We start from the raw sequence: 19,360 nt of genomic DNA, 5'->3' as shown, positions 1-19,360 counted from the left end.
CTGGCCTGGCCTCTTCAACAGACGAGTGTCGCGGAAGGCAAAGGAAGTTTCGGGCAGTGCGTGCGATTAACAGAGGCTCAGGAGGCATGGGTTTTGTTCTGCCGTGAAGGACATTACGGGGACAACGGGTGAAATCTGCAAAAAGGTCGACACATTGGATCATAGCATTGTTTCCATGTTAATTCCCCGATTTTGATCATTGCGCCGCGGTTACGTAAGAGAATGCCTTTGTTTTTCGGAAACACACAATGGAGTATTTAGGGATAAAGGGACATTCTGTCTGCAACTGACTCACGCAATTCAGAAGAAATACACGTGTGTGTGTGTGTGTGCGTGTGTGTGTGCGCGCGCCCATGTGAGGGGAGAGAAAAAAGAGAGAATAAAGCAAATGTTAACATTTGGAGAATGTGAGTCAAGGATATGGGTATTTTTTTTGTGCAATGCTTGCAACTTTTCTTCTAGTGAGATTATGTCAAAGCAAAAATGAGGGGAGAAAAGAAGGATTGCAGTACCTGCTTCCCAGCCTCCTTCGTAGCTAGGGGTGGCCCTGAGAAACGGCCCTGGCCGATGAATTAGAGGGGAAGACTGCTGGGGAACTTTCTGGGGAAAACATTCCCACAGGGAGGGCCACGAAAATTCTTCTTGCTGCACTGGCCGCCCCACGGCCCCGCATCCTGCCATTGACGCAGATGTGTGAGGACGTGATGCCGACGCCGTGGCAGCCACCTTGTGACCGCGAGGAGAAGGCCAAGTAACTCGCAAAGACGGTGCCCAGAGAGCTTCATAGTGATCCCGGCTTAGGAGGTTACAGGAGATCATTAAATGCCTGTGCTCGTTAAATCCCTACTCTCTGGGCATTCTGTTCCTTGCTGCCGAAGCATCCCAGCTCTCCTACCGCTCGCTACCCACCCAGGCCGTCCCTCAGGAAACCAGAGCCCCTCTGCTCTTAGAACCAATAAGGAATCTGGGGACTTGCTGCCAGAGGAGTCACCCGGGGAGCCAGGCTCCCCTCACCCCATACCCAGCAATGTCTCCTCTCTCGGCTTCTCCTCCAGTCCAGAGAATCTTCTGGTCTGCTGGGGGTGGGGCAGGGAAACCCCGCTCCTCATCATGCTTTTTTCCCTATTTTTTGTCTGTCTTCCTGTACACCCAGCTCTAGACTTCAAAAAGTAAAAGCTACAGGGGCGCCTGGGTGGCTCAGTCGGTTGGGCGTCCGACTTCAGCTCAGGTCACGATCTCTCGGTCCGTGAGTTCAAGCCCCGCGTCGGGCTCTGTGCTGACAGCTCAGAGCCTGGAGCCTGCTTCGGATTCTGTCTCCCTCTCTCTGCCCGTCCCCTGCTCACACTCTGTGTCTGTCTGTCTGTCTCTCAAAAATAAAAAAAGATCTTAAAAAAACATAAAAAGTAAAAGCTATAAAAAATTTAAATAGTAAAAAAATTTTAAGTAAAAGTTATAAAATAACTCTTCTCTCTGCCCCCCGCCCCCCAAGCTCCCTTTCCCTTTCTGTCTCTCTCCTTCTTCGTTCACCGTTCTGGTTCACACAGACCCCAGCTGCCCGGGGGGGGGGGGCAGGAAAGGGTCAAGGAAAGAGTGAAATAAATGAAGAAAAAGATCACTTCATCTGGCAAATATGAATCCCTCCACCCAACGACCTTTCACCAAGCACTGAGGTCCTCTCCACTCTGTCCCTCCCCCTCGGAGGCCTCCTCCCCTTCCTCCCCTACTAGGCTCTGCCTGTCCCCATCGCGCTCGGCACACAGTCCCAGGCCCCAGGTTTGTCAGCTTCCCGCCCTCGAAAGGCCTCCCCTCCTCCGCCTGTGGGAGGCCCAACCCTCCTTCAAGTTCAAGTCCGACAGGGGGCCCCTCTACCGGCCAGGGCAGACTTTTCCGCTGCGGGAACAGTCAAGCCCACCTGTCGGTGTTTATTTCACTCCGCAGGCCCGCCGCAAGCTGGAGGGGAGGCTCTGTCCATCATAACCACCCAGGACCCGTCCCGCTGACTGACGGGCCAGCTGCCCTGTGAGAGGGGGCGGGGGGCTCGGGGGGGGCTTGGAGGACAGGCCCTACAGCAGCAAACCGCCCTGGAGGTGACCTACTGGCCTTTCCAGACGGCCAGACTCAACCTGGATCGCTCTGTCCTTTTTCTTGAGGGCTTTCTACACCTGGGTTTTGCCCTTTTTCCAGATCATAAATTTTTCACGGCAAGTCTTCCTTAAATCATCAACGCCTGCGGGCACCTGGGTAGCTCAGTCAGTTGAGTGTCTGACTCTTGATTTTGGCTCAGGTCCCAGGGTTGTGGGATCGAGCCCCACATCGGGGTCCACACTCGGCCTCGAGCCTGCTTGGGATTCTCTCTCTCTCTCTCTCTCTCTCTCTCTCTCTCCCTCGGCCCCTCTCCCCTGCTCATGCTCTCTACAAAAATAAAAACATCAATGCGTTTTCTGCAGACCATGAAAAGCAGAATCTCTAGGAGTAGAACCTGGGAATCAGTATTTTTTTTTAAGTTTTATTTATGTATTTATTTTGAGAGAGACGGGGGGGCAGAGGATCCAAAGCGGGCTCTGTGCTGAGAGAGCAGGGAGCCCAACGTGAGACTCAAACTCACTAACAGCGAGACGGTGACCTGAGCCGAAGTCAGATGCTTAACTGACTCAGCCCCCCAGGCGCCCCTCCGGCATCCAGATCTCAGTTATATCTCGCTGTGGGAAAATACACGTAACGCAGAGTTTTCCACCTTAACTCCGTACAAGCGCACAGTTCGGTGGCACCACGGCCACGCTGCCGAGCGGCCATCGCCACCATCCGCCTGCAGAACTTCTCATCCTCCCAAACAGAATCTCATGTTAACACTCACTCCCCCTGCCCTTTCCTCCAGCCCCCAGTGAGCTCTGTTCCACTTTGTCCCTCTGAAATTGCGTGTCTCATGCGAGTGGCATCCTACGACGTCTGGCCTCTCTCACTTAGCGTGTTTTCTTTTTTTTTTTTCAACATTTATTTTTGGGACAGAGAGAGACAGAGCATGAACGGGGGAGGGGCAGAGAGAGAGGGAGACACAGAATCGGAAACAGGCTCCAGGCTCCGAGCCATCAGCCCAGAGCCCGACGCGGGGCTCGAACTCACAGACCGCGAGATCGTGACCCGGCTGAAGTCGGACGCTTAACCGACTGCGCCACCCAGGCGCCCCTCACTTAGCGTGTTTTCAACGTGTGTCCACGCTGTAGTGTGGGTCAGTTTCACTTCCTTTTACGGCTGAATCGGACTCCCGTGTGTGGACAGACCACAACCTGTTCTTCCCGGCATCTGCCGATGGCCACGCGGGCTGTTTGCACCTTGTGGCTGCTCTGAGCGGTGCTACTCTGAACACGTGTGCAAATGTCTGTGTAAGTTCCCGATTTCAAGTTTTTTGGAAAATATAGCTAGGACTGGACTCACCGGGTCACACGGAAGACCTACAGTTACCTTTTTTTTTTTCTTAATGTTTATTTCTTTTTGAGAGACAGAGAGAGACAGAGCATGAGCTGGGGAGGGGCAGAGAGAGAGAGGGAGACACAGAATCCGAAGCAGGCTCCAGGCTCCGAGCTGTCAGTGCAGAGCCCGACCGGGGCTCGAACTCACGAGCCTTAGGTTCATGGCCTGAGCTGAAGTCAGACGCTCAACTGATGAACCCCCCAGGCACCCCTGCGCTTACCTTTTTGAGGACCTGCCAAACTATTTCGACGGCGGCCACACATGTCATATCCCCACCAGCAACGCAAAAGGCTTGATTTCCCCACATCCTCACCGAAGCTCAACTTTTGGGACACATACATAAGCTCAAGCAACCACCCCATGGATCAAAATATGGAACACTTCCTGCACCCCGAAGGCATCTTTATGGGCGTGGGTATTGTGTAAAAGCTCCCCAGCATCCAGGGTCAGGGACTGTGCCCTAAACTTCTTGCGGTTCTCTCTCTGGAAAGGCTGGCTGACTCCCAACTTCAAAATAAACCTCAGGTCTGAAGAGGCAATATTAAAAATGACACTGTCACTTTGACGGAGTGGCTGATGATGCCACGGCAGGCACGAGCCCATCGATCACCGGCCACCGCCTTCTGTTTGGGGCGCAGAGGAAGACCCCAGGACGTGAGGCGGGGGATGTGGGATGGGAAGGGTCAGAGTGGCCGCCTGGCCTCTCCCCAAACTGTGGACATCTCAGCCTGCACCTGCCAGGCCTCTCCCCAAACTGTGGACGTGAAATCTAGCAGCCAGGAGGTAGGGCTGACCTCCCCGAATTCAATTTGCAAGGTCAACCATGCAAGAACCCAGGCCTAATAGAATTGTCACATCTGTGTCTCAGCCATTTACAACGTGCTCTTGCCGGGTCTGAACACGAAAGCAATTATGTGATACACGCTTTGGCAAGAACCCTGAGGTTCCCATCGGGGGGAGAGAGACACTGCTGTCTCCAGTTATTTAAAAAAACAAAACCAAAAAAAAAAAAAAAAAAAAAAAAACCAAAAAAAAAAAAAAAAAGAAAAAGAAAGAAAAGAAGGGAAACCACAAAAACACATTCATTCTGAAAATTTGAAAATTTCCACTTCCCTAGAAATCACATATGAAGACCTAGGAATCGAATCCTTTTGAAAGCTCCATTGTCTTAAGAGTATAAATAGCATCGTCTTAAAAACCCACAATTTCAATCAAGCTGGAATAATGGGAAATACCATTCATGGAACGCATTCTTTTAAAATTTCATGACACTTGAATTCATTCCCCTCCAAATCTAATTAGAGGCTCCAACATACGAGGATTTTTGATGGCATCCAAGTGACTTGGAAACCATACACGGCAACTGATCTTTTTCACTGGGGCGTCATTTTTTTTTTTTAATCAACCTAGACATTCAAGAACCACCCCAAAACGGGACCACACAATGAGGCTTATCAAAAGGGGGATCGTCTCCGTCCTTCTGGGAGCGACGCCTGACAGGTTCGGCAGGTCAAGGCCGGCATCCGGAACCCACGCATCTGTGCCCCCTCGTGGCCAGTTCCTTGAACCTGGCGCCTCAGTCCGCATCTGCGAAATGGGGATAACGATGGTGTGTCTGTCCTAGGCTTGTCGTCAGGACGAGCCTCAGCACGATGTCCGGCACGCTGCGAATGCCACGGCCGTGTTGGCTGTTATTAGCTCCGGCCAGCGTCGGGCCCGGACGACTGGCGCCGGCCCCTGCGGCCTGTGGTCCTGAGCCAGCCCACGGTAGAAGGACGGTCCGGCAGGCCCCCCAGTGGGAGCCACGAGCCCCGGCTCCCAGGACAGCCCCCGCTGACACAAACGAGCTTGCCGCCTTCAGCAAGTGGCACCTGGCCCAGCAGTCAGTGCCCAGAGGGGGCCTGGCAGTCATCACCGAAACCGCGGGGACCGCGGCCAGCCCGAGGCTGTGTGACGCGGGGGGTCAGCTCCTGCAGCCCAGGCTGGGTGGGAGAGCACAGCCGTCAGCTCCCTCCCGCAGACGCCTTTTCTGTCTCTGGTCCCCACCGGCGGCGCTTAAGCACCGACTGCAGGCAGAGAGCCACGCGCCGGGCCGCCCCGGGCTTCCTTTCTGCACGGGGCCCCGCCGTCTGGGCCACAGAGGACACCGGTCCGGCTCTCCCGGGAAGGGGGCCGTGGCGGGGGGGACACAGAAGCAGCACGGCAGCCAGACTGCCTGGGGCCTAACGCCACGTGCGTCCCGCGTGCTAACGCGTGGCCCCAGGCAAGTCTACACCTCGGTCTCCCTTCTGTGAAAACAGGGACCGTTTCGGCATCTTCTCCGGCATCTTCTCCGGGCGGACCTGGGAGGATCCAACGAGTTGCTCGCTCAGGCGTCGCCACCGGCCTGGGCGCTCCGGGAGGGCTCGCTCAACGGGCAGCTTCTGTTCAGGCTCAGCCCACACCCGCCCGGCTTGGCAGAAACCGACTTCATTCTTCCGTGCCCCAGAGGAAGGTCTCCCGCGAACCCCCGTCTCCTGGGGACACGACATCGACGTCAGTCACGTGTGGGGTCCCCCCTCCCCCCAGGGCTGTGCCTAAATCCGGGCAGGGGCCGGAGGGAACGTCTTCTCATGGTCCCCTCTCCCGCCGTGGCTCCCGCTTGGGCGGCCCCCTTGCTTGCTGGATCACTTCTGGCAGAGCCCCGGGGAGGATGACGATGAGACAGAGGTCAGAGGAATCGCGCGTGCAAAGCCGCGGAATGGTGTCCAGCCTGTGCCAGGCGGTCACACTATGCCAGCTGTTATGACCACGTGATCGCAAGAAAAGCTTGTGAAATCTCCCAGTGTCTATACTGGACCCAAATAACAAACAAGTAGAGTCTAGACAGACACGCTCGCAGGCTAGAGTCGAGCCCCTGGCCGTCGGCTGGAGACAGCTCTTCCTTATCGTCAAACTTGCAGTTCGCAGAAACCCCATTTTACAGACGGGAGAGCCGAGGCCGCGTGGCTGAGAGACCCACACCCATTGTGACCCAGCTGGCCGAGGCCGGACTCGAACCCGGAGCGCCTGCTTCAGATTCACAGCCTCTTATGCCCGTGCGTCCCAATAAGGGCCGTCGCCTGGACACAGAGCAGGCTCCTCCTGTCCCCACGTTTCCCCAGGCTGCACCCGACCTTCTTCTAGTATTACGCCACCAGCTCGGCCCTACTTTAAAGGAGCCGCGTTCTGAAGACTACTGCTACGTAACTAACCCAAAGTTAGCAGCACAGACGAAGATAATTTTATTATATTTCACGGATTCCACAGTTAGAAATTCAGGCAGAGCCCAACTGGGTAATTCTTCTGTTCCGTGTAGCGTCAGCTGAGGTCGCTCAATGATACTCAGCTGGCAGACGGCTGGTCTGGAGGGTCAGAGATGGCCCCACTCATGTGCCGGGGACCTCGGCAGGGATGGCTGGAAGGCTGGGCTCCACGGGAACTTTGGACCAGAGCGCCCCCATGTGGCTGCTCCAGCCTGGTGACCTCAAAGGAAGCCACGCTTTTTTTTTTGTTTCTGGCATAATTTACACGTAACAGTGGGTACATTTCGGAGGTACAACGATACGGGTACGACGTAGGTAGAAACACAGACACAGATATAAAACACCTTCATCCACGCACGCACTGACGGGCACGGAGGTGCCTTCCGTACCTCGGTAGTTGTGAATAACGCTGCACTGAACACAGGAATGCAAGCATCTCTTTGACATCCTGTTTTCATCTTCTTTGCCTACATGCCCAGACTTCTCACGTGGTCAGGGGCTCCCCCCGAGCGGGCAACCCCAAAGGGACGAGGCCGAGCTCCAGGGCTTTCCCGGCCAAGCCTATGAAACCACGGGCACCACCTGTCCTACTCTGTAGACCGAACCAGTCACCGGCCCACCCAGGTTCAAGGAGAGGGGACACAGACACACCCCTCCCCACCAGAACGCCCGTCAAAAACTGTCCTGCCGGTTTCCTTCAGCCGCCGCCACCGCGAGGCACTGCTCCTCCCAGAGGAAATGCTAGCTGCGACAAGCCCACAATTTTGAGAGAGAGGGTTACCCCGATGGAGCTGCTGCCCCTCAAAAGGTGACCCGTCTCGGGTTTAAATATGGCTGAGCCTCAAAACCCAAGTCTGCATTTGCGGTCTGCGCGCGCGAGGCTCACTTGCGTTCGTTACACGTGAACGTCCAGAACCAGAAACACCAATTTTCTTCAGGAATTCTGTTGGGGAACTCTTGCGGGCGAGATCCAGGCCATGCTCCCTCCCCGCTCCCTCCGGAAACAAGGCCTCCAGGGGCCTTCACGGGGCACCGTCGCCCAAGGTGCAGCCGGTGAGGTGGGGAGAAGGCGGTACCCTAGGCTCCAAGTTCAACAGCACTTCCCCTCCACCCGGCCGTTTCACGGATGCCCCCAAACGGTGCCAAGGAGCCCGCGGCCTTGGGAACCAGTCCTTGCAGACCCCCTCTGCCGTCAGCAGGCTCCCTGAATCACCTGGGAGGGACCTCCCCTCTCCCACTCTCACCGCAGGGGCTGGCAGGGGAGCGGACCCACAGGCCACCTGCAGGGGCAGTCACATGACCTGGCTGTGGCCAATCAGAACTTCCCGTTCCCCTGGTCAAAGTGATTGGGTCTGAGATGGGTACATGACCTTGGCCAGGCCAATGGGATTCCCCCCCAGGCCTTAGGGGAAGGAAAAAAAAAAAAAAAAAACAAACCCTGAGACTGAAGCTTACACAGAAGGAAAGACTAGGGGCTGTAAGGTAACTAGCTAATGTTTATTCAGCATCTACCAGATGCCTGGCTCTATTCCTAGGCCATGGGATTACTTCACCCTCATCACAACCCTTTAAGATGCAGTCTTTTAACCGCCACTTTTATAGTGAGGAAAATGAGGCTCAGAGAGGTTAAGGAACTTCTCTATGGTCACACAGACAACCATAGTCCAGATCCAAGTACTTGGGTTCAGAACAGGGTTGCCGGGTTTAGCAAAACTACAGGACAGCTAAGTTTGAATTTCAGATAAACAGTGAGCGCTTTTTTTTTTTTTGGTATAATTATGTCCCAGGGAGTATTTGGGATCTATTACACTAAAAGGCTATTCACGGCCTGAAAAAATTCAAATTTAACTGAACATCCTATATTTTTTAACGTATTTTATTTTCACATATTTATTTTTTGAAGTAGGCTTCATGCCCGGCACGGAGCCCAATGCAGGGACTTGAACTCACGACCCTAAGATCAAGACCTGAGTTGAGAGCCAGAGTCAGACGCTCAACCGACTGAGCCACCCAGGCGCCCCTTTATTTTATTTTTTTAAGTAGGCTCCACACCCAACGTGTGGCTCAGACTCACGACCACAAGATCAAGAGTCGCTCACTCCACTGACTGAGCCAGCCAGGCGCCCCCTGAACATCCTTCCTTTCACCTGGCAACCCAATTCCAGAGTCCACACCCCTAACCACCACACTGCACTGCCCTTAGAGATTCCAGGAGAGATACCGAATCGTGATGACATGGTCTCAGCCCCTGGGTCCCGCTAAGCCTGAAGCCACCGTTAAGAGATGGGTTCCTGTCACAGTGTCAGTTCCAACCGAAATGAAGCCTTGACCACGGTGGGGACCAAGGGGTAGAGAGACGGGAAAGAGGTGAAGGAGAAAGAGTCCAATCCTCAAGGACCTGGGCAGGACAAAGGAGACAGGACTCAAACACAGAAAGGGGCTAAGTGGAGTGTGATCCTACTTGCTGAGGCCCGGACGACTGCGACTGTCTACGCACTTTCCACTGCTGCATAATAAGCTATAATAAATTATCACAAACACAGTAGCTCAAACAACACTTGTGTATTACCTCTGCGGGCCAAGAGGCTACACATGGCCTAGCTCGTGCCCAGCTCAGGATCTCACAGGCTCAATCAAGGTGAAGGTCAGGCTGTGTTCTCATCTGGAGGCCCGACTCGGGAAGGATCCCCTGCCAAACTTCTTCAGGTTTATGGCAGAACTCATTTCTTTGAGGCTCTAGAAGTCACGGTAGCTTGCTTCTCCAAAGCCGTGAGTCTCTGCTGTTTGATTTCAGGGAAGGCCTCATATAAAGGACTCGCCTGATTAGGTCAGGCCCACCAGCATAGTCGCAGGAAGAACAGGAAGGCATCCCAACGTACAGAAGTTTGGAAACTCCTCCAGCACGTGAGTCCACTAACAACTGTTTCTCCCCTGAAGTCGTCTAATGAAATCATGAGGCCATCCGCTTACCACTGTGACGGTCAAGGGTACGCTCCAACACGACCGCCGTGCCAGTGGAGTCGGTGCTTAGCTCGTGATGTATTTTCAGCATCATCTTAACAGGCCTTTACTTACTTGCTTACGACCGTCTTGAAGACTTGGGGACGTGACGGCAGCAGGCTTCTAGAACGGATGTAAAAGGCAGCCGTGGCTCGGAGAGCAAGAACAGCAGCTCGTCAAAGCCGGAGCCAACACGAATCCTGCCTGTCCCGGCTGTGTGTTCGACACCGATTGGCTTGCTGGACCGGAAGGGTTCTCGTGTTTTGCGCACAAGCGGTGCCGGGGCCGTGGCGAGAGGAGAGAGGAGGCGAGAGGAAGCTGGGAAGAAGTCTCGCCACTGGGCGCCCTTCCCGCTGCCCTCCCCCCCCCGCCCCGCCACCCTCTGAATGCACGTCCACCGGTGTCACTGCTGGGCTCAACGCCGTCACGGCTTCCTCGTGGCTCTCGGGACACGACCCGCACCCCACATTCTGCACCGCGGCCCCTCCCCTGCTTGGCTCGGTACCCTACCTTCTCCAAACCACCTCCCCCTGTTGCCCCGGGTCCGTCCGTTCCCTTCTCGGGACCTGGACGCAGGCTCGCTCTCCTCCGCCCACGGGCCGCCCCCCCCCACCGTCTCCTCGTGGTGGCATCTTCCCTCCGAGGCCGTGCTCGGCGCCGTGTGCCGGGAGAGGCCTCGACCGTGGTGTCCGGTCACACCACCTCTCCCTTCCTTGCTGACCACGGGCCCTGCCGGACACGCTCACTCCATGGCGCCAGAGGCTCACCACCCTCGGTGACCACCGGCCCCGGGGACAAACACAGGGGCACCGGTTGAGAGAAGCTCAGTGCCTGGTACCTGGCTCTGCGGAACACCCAGGGAAAGCCGCTCGGCCTGCACACAGAGAAAACCGTCCCCTAGCTGGAATCTGTTCAGGGCCGAGGCTGAGGCGGTGGGGCCGTGAGAAGCCACAGTTGGACGAGGCAGGTGCGACGGGGGAAGAGTCCCGCTGGCCCGCCCACGAGCGGGCGCTAGGCTTGCGTCCCTCACCCTGGATTAGAACAGAAATACCCGGGGCGCCCAGGGGGCTCGGTCGGTTAAGCATCTGACTTGGGCTCAGGTCACGACCTCAAGTTCGTGAGTTCAAGCCCCGCATGCCGGCTCTGTGCTGACAGCTCGGAGCCTGGAGCCTGATTTGGATTCTGTGTCTCCCTCTCCCTCTGCCCCGCCCGTGCCCGTGCTCTGTCTCTGTCTCAAAAATAAATACAAGTTTTTTAAAAACTGTGAAGCAGAAATACCTGACGTGTTGCCTGCCCTGCTCTTCTGGGTTTTGACAAGGGTGTGAGGTCAGCACACGCACACCCGCACATTCACCACATACACGTGTTCACACGTAAATACACGCCTTCCCGCACACGCGGACGTTTGCATACCCACAAACGTGCACACACAAGTCTGTCTCATGAACCTCACGGTCTAGCTTCGAGATGCAGAGACAGAAACACAAGCACGCGCACACGCGCTCTACCCCAGGCTGACCCTCCGGCTGCAGGCCAGGTGGGACCCAGCTGAAGCGCACCTGCCCAGCCCCGCTGCGTGCACCTGCGGGCTGAAGGGGCAGCTGGGCCGGAAGCAGAGCGGATGGGGCTGCGGTGTGAGTGGAGCGAGCCAGTGCCGGTCACGTGCACGGGACTGCCGTGCGGGGGAGGGCCCAGCAACCAGACGGAAGAAACTCGGGTCACTTGGGTGACCCTGCAGAGCAAAGCCACCTACCCAGCCCCCCCACCCAGTCCACCCATTTACTTCAAAGCTGTCGTAGGGGAAAAACTCTTTCCGACCGAGCCAGATTTGGGGACGCTCATCAGAACAGATGAGCCTGTACCCCGACGACACAACTTATCCCCGGTACACAGGTGCGCGACTGTCCCTGTGAAGGCAGAGCCCAGGGCTAGGGGACACGGCTGGGCCCTCAAAGGGAGTTTATTCCCCATGAGACGTTGCCCTGGGACCTCGAAGCCCGAGGGGAGTGGAGGGTCTCTCCTGGTCACACACGCCCACAGCGATGGCGGGTGAGAAGGCCAGGGAGACACCTTTCCCAAGCCTTGGTGGGCTCAGCCATTTGCTAGGGGGCTCGCCGGGGGCTGGGGATCCAGATGAGGCAGCAAATCCGGGGTCCCCCAGGGCTCATATGCAGGGAGGTGGGCCAGCAGGCAGGTACCCACAGCAAGAGGGGTCATTTTGGGGCCAGTGCAGAGGAAGCACGGCACAAAAGGGGGACGGGTCAGGGATCAAGTGACCCCGACACAGGCCAGGAGGCGGGGGTGGGCACGGTGTGAGTGGGAAGGGGCCGTCCCCCTACAGAAGGTTCCCAGAGGTGGGAAGACAGACCCAGAGAAGGGACAGCTGCCCGGGGGCCCGCAGGCCGTGGGAACACCCCACCCCCACCCCAGCCAGGCCACGCTGCAGGCCCCGTGCTTCTGGAGGGGTGGGGACGAGCACGGTGGGGATCAAGGAGGAGGAGGGAGGGGCCGCTGGCTGGCGGGGTGGCAAAGGCAGAGGCAGCTGGCCGGCAGGTGCTCGCAGGGCGATGCCCAGTCCAAGGCACCTCAGGGGAGGGTTGGGCCCCAGGGGCGCTCGATGGCTATCGTTCAGACCATCTGTCTCTCATTAATGAAGCTGTCCAGCGTGGCTTGTTAATGAGGACGCGTGGGCTCAGCCAGCCTGGGGGGTCCTGCTGGAACTCAAAGGGCACAGCAGGTAAGCTCTCACCACTCCTCAGTCACAGTCGGTCTGAAGGGTCGGGCCCGAGTCCTGGGAGGGAGGGGACCGGCAGGCCGGTCCCACAGGGAGGATGCCCCAGCCTGGGGTCAGTCAACCGCCAGGGCTCCCGACGGCCCACACCGCCTGGGGACCGCTCGCCGTCTTCCTCAGCGGCGGGACCCGGCCAGGCGGGCAAAGTGAGGCAGGCAGGACGAGGCCCCAGACGTGCCGGGTGGAAACGTGAGGTTCCGTGGTCAGGGGCGTTAAGGCTGCACATGGAATTAAGCTTTGCTCATCAGTAGATGTTACAATAGGGGGATTATCCTGGATTATTCGAGTGGAGCCACCGTATCTCAGAGGTCTCCTGTGTGGCAGAGGGAGGCAGGAGCCACCACAGGCTCTGGGGACGGAGGGATGAGCCACCGGCCAAGGACGAGGGCGCCTCTGGCGGTTGGAAAAGGCAAGGAAGGGAGTCTCTCCTGGAGCCTCCAGAAGGAACGCAGCCTGCCTGCACCTTGACTTTCCCTCAGTGACACCTGCGTCGGGCTTCTGACCTCAAGAACTGTAATACATTTGTGTTTTAAGCCACTGGCTTTGTGGTAATTTGTTACAGCAGCGACAGGAAACGAATAGGAAAAAGGTAACAGGTCCCGTTTAAAATGCTCAGACCTCCAGAGTCCCCTGCAGCGAGGGGTGGCCGTGTATGGCCCACCTCTGGCCACTCAGGCACAAGCAGATGTGCAAAGGGTGGGTTTTCCAGAAAACCCACCGTTTGGCCGATTGAAAGGGGACAGGCTGGGGGTGGGGGGTGGTTTCTGCCCCTCACCCAGCCCTCCCGTCACTTCCTCCTTCCTGCCTGGAACACGATGGGAGCTGGGAGGCAGGCGGAGACGGAGGGCGGGCAGGGCACAGACGCGTGCTGGCCATCCGGCAGCTACCGCACAGCCCCGGGCACACACCTGCCTCCAGCTTCCCGGGACAGGAGAAAAGGAAGCCCCGCTGGGCTGAGCCCAGATTCGGTGACACGCGGCCAGACCCACAGCTCCTGCAATGACAAGGGCTGTTGTCCAGACACCTGGCTTCCTGGAACGGTGGGGGAGTCCAGGGTAAGGACAGCGCCCTCCTCTGGGGTGCCGGCTCCACGCGGAGAAGTCCTCGCTGGCCATCTGGTCACCCCGGACGGGTGCTAACTACCAGGGGCCCGGGAAGGCTCCAACCACGTGGCCAAACGTCTCCCCCAAGGCAGGGCTCCCGGCTGGTTCTGCGGCACAGGCAGCATCGGGACCTCGGATCCAGTCACCCCCTCCAGAGAAAACGTACCGGCCCGCCGCACGTGAACAGATGTGTGCACGCACGTGTATATGCGTGTGTGTGCATATGTTTATTGTATGAATTCTTCATGGCGCTTTTTCCCTGTGTTTTTGTCATCCAGAAGAAAAGGGATTCGAGAAAGGTTTTCGTTGCGCTCAGTTTTCACAAGTACAGAAACAAACATTAGGATTACAGGAATCAACACGCTGAACCAAAAGCGCGTACCAGCTACCCGGCTGCGGCACCCGGGACTCGGTTCACAAGTGCGAGTATCACAGTTGCGACTTGAGGCTCTCAGGGCTCCGGGTGGAGGGCGCGGCGAGGCCGTGTCCCCCGAGGCCAGGCAGCTCCGTCTGGGGAGGACCCCGTGACGGCCGCCCGGGCGGCCCGCCAACTCCCCGAGAGCACCGCCACCCCGCAGGGCGCACGGCCAGTTCCGCGAACGCCCCCGCACGGCAGACAACGGACGTTAAAACGTTCTGAAACCATTCAAAGTCCGCAAGATAAAGGGACCCAGTTAAAGCACAGAACCCCCGTGTCCTCCAGAGGGAGCTTCCACCTGCGTGTCAGAGCACACGGCCCCGTCAGGAACCGCAGGGACCCGGTGCGTTGCACACAGACACAGACGCGCAGGGGTGGTCGGCCGCGGGGGGCAGTTCACGGGCGACAGCAGACGGACGGGCCCTGAGCCAGGAGAACACACAGCTTCACACGTTAAGAGAGCAAAAGAAAGCAACAGGTGCAAGGCTGCAGCGGGAGTGTGCCGTCGCCAGAAAGCCGGCCGGTGCCCGGAGCATGGCCGTGGCCGTGGCCGTGGCCGAGGCCGTCGGCCGTGACCGCCCCCACACGGGCGAGCCCCGGCGCCCAGCAGCGCGTGCCAGGGTGCAAGTGGGAAGACACACACACCCTCGAAGCCTTGCCACGCACACAACCAAACGCTCCTCCCTCTCAGCCTCTGGTCCGGGGAGACTCGGGCCCCCGCCCGGTGCAGCTGCAAATCAGAGACGATCTTCCCCAAGCCCGCAGACGCTTGCCTTCCCGAGGGCTGTACGTGTCTAAGCGCTTTCTGGAAGCCACGGAAGTCACAGCACAGGCACGTGTGGCCGAGAGTGGTGCGAGCCGGTCCCACTCAGAAGTCCCGCAGCTCGGGGATGTCCCTGTACAAGTCCAGGGTGTCGGGGTTCGAGAAGGCCCCTCGGTGCTCCACGGCCTTTCCAGCAATGACCTGCTTCACCGCCACTTCCACCTTCTTGCCGTTGAGGGTGTACTGCCAGGGCGGGCAGAGAAAACAGACAGAAAGGGACCTGAGCCCTCAGGGGAAAAGACCCCTCGGGCTCCGACGTCTGGCTGTCCCGACCAAGACCGAATGGCCTCCACCTGCAGCCAGACCGAGGGCGACCCGGCAGCCGGGCAGGCGTGCCCAGGAAGGCGGCTTTCCACCACGGCCGGCGTCTGGGGGGCTGAGGGCCGATCCCTCAACCCGGGTCTGTCCCCTCGGGCGTGAAGTCGGGGGTGCCAGCGCCCCTCCCCGCGCTGCGGGTGGGGTTCTCGGCGCTCACCGCTAGACTATTTCTATTTGGTTACTTTTCCTGACGTCACGACACCTCCATGTCGTCCGACCCAGCCGTCACTTCCGTGCAAGCGGCGGGCGGCTCCCTGCCCCTCGTCACCGATCCCCTCGCCAGGGAGCTCGTCCGGGAGCCTCCCGACCCCTTCCCAGATCCCTCCTCAGAACCCTCGTCTGGGCCGGCCGGGGCACTACATTCCTCGCAGTCAGAAGCCCCCCAAACGTTCAAAGCTCCCTCTCGAATCCACGCCTCGTGGGCCCGGCCCGTGGTCCCAACAGGCTTCTGGTGGCAGTGCGGGCGTCAGGCCAGGAGACGGCAGGACAGAGCCCGTGAGTAACACCGCCGGTGCCCTCAACTCTCCTCCACGGGCACCACTTTTTTAAACCTGAGATGTAATTAAAATTCAACCACTTGAAAGACTCAGGCGACGTGTGAACTAATTAAGGATCTAAGCGCTGGCTTCCGGGGGACTGCCTGTCACTTGGGCGTCAGCCCCGCTCGCCCCGAAAAGCAGGAGTCTCACCTGCTTCGTGTGCGTGTAAGCTTTCTACGACAGGTCCAAGAACGACTCGGGGGAGCTAATAATTTACACCCTCCGTCAGCTGACAAAACAAAGAAGGCCTCATTTCGGAAAAATCCCGCTACTGTGTCCTCTGGCGAGGACAGTTTCTCCCTGCTAGACTATTTCTATTTGGGAGGCAGAAACTGCCCAGCCCCAGCTCGGGCCTCCCCGAGAGATAACCGCCATCTGCCTCCCATCGGGACGGGCCAGGCTTCTCCACCGAGAGCGGCCGCCTGGCACCCGCCAGCCTCGCCGTGCCCCCAGGGCCCCGAGTCTCCTTGGCTGGGCCGCCCCTCCCCAGCTCGGCAACGCACAGGGCCAACCCGGTCCGTCAGGGCAGAGCACGAGGACCGGAAAACAGGGGGCCTTGAAAAACCTCGAGGAACCCTTGCAATGACTCCCCAGCCCAACCAGAGGGGACAGCACCTGGGGAGAGCGAGCAGAGACAGAGCTGGGCTGACAGGGACCCGGGCGCCAGGCTGAGGACAAAAGACGGTCACCACGACCCGTGTCTCCACTGAATCCTCGTGCAGGGACACGGCTGGGGAATAACCCTCCCGGCAGCAAAGGACACACTTTCCGTCTCAACAAGAGAAAGCCAAGGGGAAGATCAAACTCTAGTCACTCAGAATGTGCCGGAAGCACACAGAACCGGTTCACCGAAGGAAAGCCTTAGGCCCTCATCGGGAGAAGGCAGTAAGTGTCCCTCCCTCCCTGAGAGAGCCACCGTCTCCGGAGTCATCAGGAGTCACCGACCGGGAGAGACAGACAGACAGAACTCCCGAGCTGTGCCTTAACCAAAATGTGACAGAACTGCACGGACGGTGTAGCAAGTCCCAGCCCTGCCCGCACCCCGCGTATGCATCCCTGCTCGGGGCAACATCAGGGCCCTGCTTCAGCTGCCCCCCACCCCCAGCCCCACCCCCTCAGCGACCAGCTACTCCGCAGGCCTCGGAGACAGGCCAGCCCGGTGCGATCGGCGGGCTCCGTGCACACGCGCGGGCGCACGCACTCGGCAGTTTCTGCCGTGGGCTGACGGACGCGTTCGCCGCGTCGGTGGTCCGAGTGAACGCTGAGATCCCATCTGGGCACGCCTCCTCCCCCACTCAGAGCCTGAGCAAAGTGCAAGGGGGGGACGAGCCTCTAAATAGACTCGGGTCTTCTTTCCACCGGCAGAACTCAAAATGCAAAGGCAAGGGCAGCAGCCGCCAGCGGCTCTTCATACCGTCAAAATTCATTTTCTCGTTAATAATTCCGAGAACACCGAGCCCGCCCCGGGGCCGGGGGGGGGGTGGGGGGGGGAAGCCAGGTGGATGCGCAGGGCCGGGCCCACCTACCCTCCCAACACAGGCATTGAGCACAAGTTACTCGAAAGGCAAGTCGGGAAGGGTTAAAAAGAGAGAGAGAGAGAGAGGGAGAGAGAGAGACGGTGGGAGAGAAAAGAAAGATGGCGTTGCCAGGCAACGCGGACAAACGACACACAGAGCGTGAGCTCGCTCCTCGGGAGAGGCCGGGCCGCGTGGGGGACGCCCGGGTCGCGGCTGGCGGGGGCGGGGCGGAGCCCGGCGGGGCACCTACCGGGATGCCCTTGGTCTCCAGGATGACGCTGGGCACGTGCCGCGCGGAGAGGCCGCGGCGGATGGCGTTGCGGATACTCTTCACCAGGTCGGGCCCGAAGGTGTGGCCGGACGCCATCTTCAGGAACAGAAGCACCCTCTCCTCCCCGTCCTTGTTGTACTGGGGGACACAGAGGCTGTCCATCACCTCCTCGAAGGCCTCCACTGCAGAGACAGGGGAAGGGGCCACACGCTCGCACCGGCCCCCCTCCCCCCTCCCCAGGGCAAGAGCCCCCCGGGGGACAAGCAGAACGCCCATCGCTGGTGACAGGCACAGCTGCAGCTCGAGCTGAATGGTTCCAAGAAGCCAAACTCAGGCCCGACTTACTTAACTACAAATGAATTTAAAAATAAAAAGGAAGCAAAGGCCCGTGGTGGGGGCTCCACTGGTGGGGGGAACAAAGGCTGGGAGCAGAGAGATCAGGACTTCTCCGTCCCGGCTGCGCAAACAACCTTGACGTGACAGCGGCAGGAAGCCACCTCCTCGGAAGGCTGATTTGGTGGGCATTTTAAAGCCCCACGGATGACTGTGCAACTGTCCTTAGTGTGAATGGTGCTGTGTGACCTCCAGCAATCACACAACCTTTCTGTGCTTCTTTTTCACCCATAAAAAGCAGACACAACTAAGCAACCCAAGGAAGCTCGCTGTGAAAATAAAAGGTGACGGAGCAGGGATGGGACCCTGTGACCTCAAGAATACCGCTCTGGGATCTTATGGCTATAAGCCACGTGGACCAGGTAAGTTCACAACTGTCCATTCCCACGGCTGACGCAAATGGGCTAGAGTTATGCCAAAAGGTGGGGTCTTTGTAAAACGGGCTCCAGGGCTCCCCGCTAGGACAGGCTGCCCCCCTCCGGGATGACCTAAGAACGATTTCAGGAGCAAGAGAAAATGCGTACCAATGTTATAGATTTCCGAACTGCCGAATCGCACTCCGTTGGGGTTGAGCGTGCCGTCACTGGAAAGAGAGACGCGGTCACAAACACAGGAGCTCCTGAGTGAGGCTCGTCGCACGGGGATCGGGGGTGGGGGCCACCACCGCCTTGCCACATGGCAACACCGGGCCCCGTCACGAAGGCTCCCTCCCCTGCTCTTTATCCCCACCAGCCACCTTCTCTCTCTCTCTTTCTCTGTCAACCAAAAGCCAGACAACAAGGGAGTCCCCTTTGTGTGGACACACCTGTCCCCTCACTGTCCCTTCCCACCTGCACAGGTGTGGCATGTGCCCAATACCCACACATCCCAGGTCTGAAAGGGCGGCTGCTACTGTGGACGGACACTGGCCGCGCCTTGGCCACAGGCCTCCCACCCCACCCCGGGGCACGGAAACGTGGATCGGGCCCGGCCCTCGGGCAGCAGACGCAGGCTGCCTCCTGTCCCTGCCTCGATGCCTCGGGAAGACCCCTCACCTCCGGCCCAGCATGACGATGCCCCCGGTCTTGGGGTTGATTCTGCAGTAGTCACCGTGCGCCCAGACACCTGCAGGGAGGCAGACGTGCTCAGTCACCCCGAGGAGAAGGGGTCCCGACTGGCTGCCCGGACAGACGCCCACGCGGGCCTGACGGCAACACGATTCGCACGGTTCCGCAACGTTAATGCCCGTCTGCAGACGCGGCTGAGGCTCAGAAACCAGGAAGAGGGGCGGCTCTGGGAAGCCGGGGGCAGATGTGACCTAGACAGCGCCCGCCCCAGGAGCACCCCTTCCAGTGGGGGCCCCGTGCACCCGGCTCCGACCCGCACCAGCAGGCAAGAAACACCACTCCTGCAGGGCCCGCCCGACAGGGACCCCGGGAAGTCAGGGGCGCCGACC

At 58.7% G+C, this 19,360-nt stretch overlaps 1 protein-coding gene across 2 annotated transcripts in view; it reads right to left on the bottom strand.

Moving 5' to 3' along the window:
• Positions 1 to 13,854: 13,854 nt before the first annotated feature.
• The window catches only part of AACS (acetoacetyl-CoA synthetase), a 52,699-nt gene continuing 47,193 nt past the window's right edge, over positions 13,855 to 19,360 (bottom strand). Inside the window, exons 15-18 of one of the 2 annotated variants that reach the window (XM_047093204.1) lie at positions 18,960 to 19,029; positions 18,450 to 18,508; positions 17,512 to 17,714; positions 13,855 to 15,070 (exon numbers count right to left, since the gene is read on the bottom strand). In XM_047093204.1, coding sequence (XP_046949160.1) covers positions 14,933 to 15,070; positions 17,512 to 17,714; positions 18,450 to 18,508; positions 18,960 to 19,029 — 470 coding nt within the window. In that variant the 3' untranslated portion in view covers positions 13,855 to 14,932. The remainder of the gene's footprint in view (positions 15,071 to 17,511; positions 17,715 to 18,449; positions 18,509 to 18,959; positions 19,030 to 19,360) is intronic. The other variant, XM_047093203.1, reaches the window with a different exon arrangement.

This window comes from Lynx rufus, unplaced genomic scaffold (assembly GCF_022079265.1).
Source record: "Lynx rufus isolate CCGP_SWC_20201006 ecotype Redwood Valley unplaced genomic scaffold, mLynRuf1.p SCAF_33, whole genome shotgun sequence".
NCBI classification, from domain to species: domain Eukaryota; kingdom Metazoa; phylum Chordata; class Mammalia; order Carnivora; family Felidae; genus Lynx; species Lynx rufus.
This window is presented reverse-complemented; position numbering and strand designations above follow the sequence as displayed.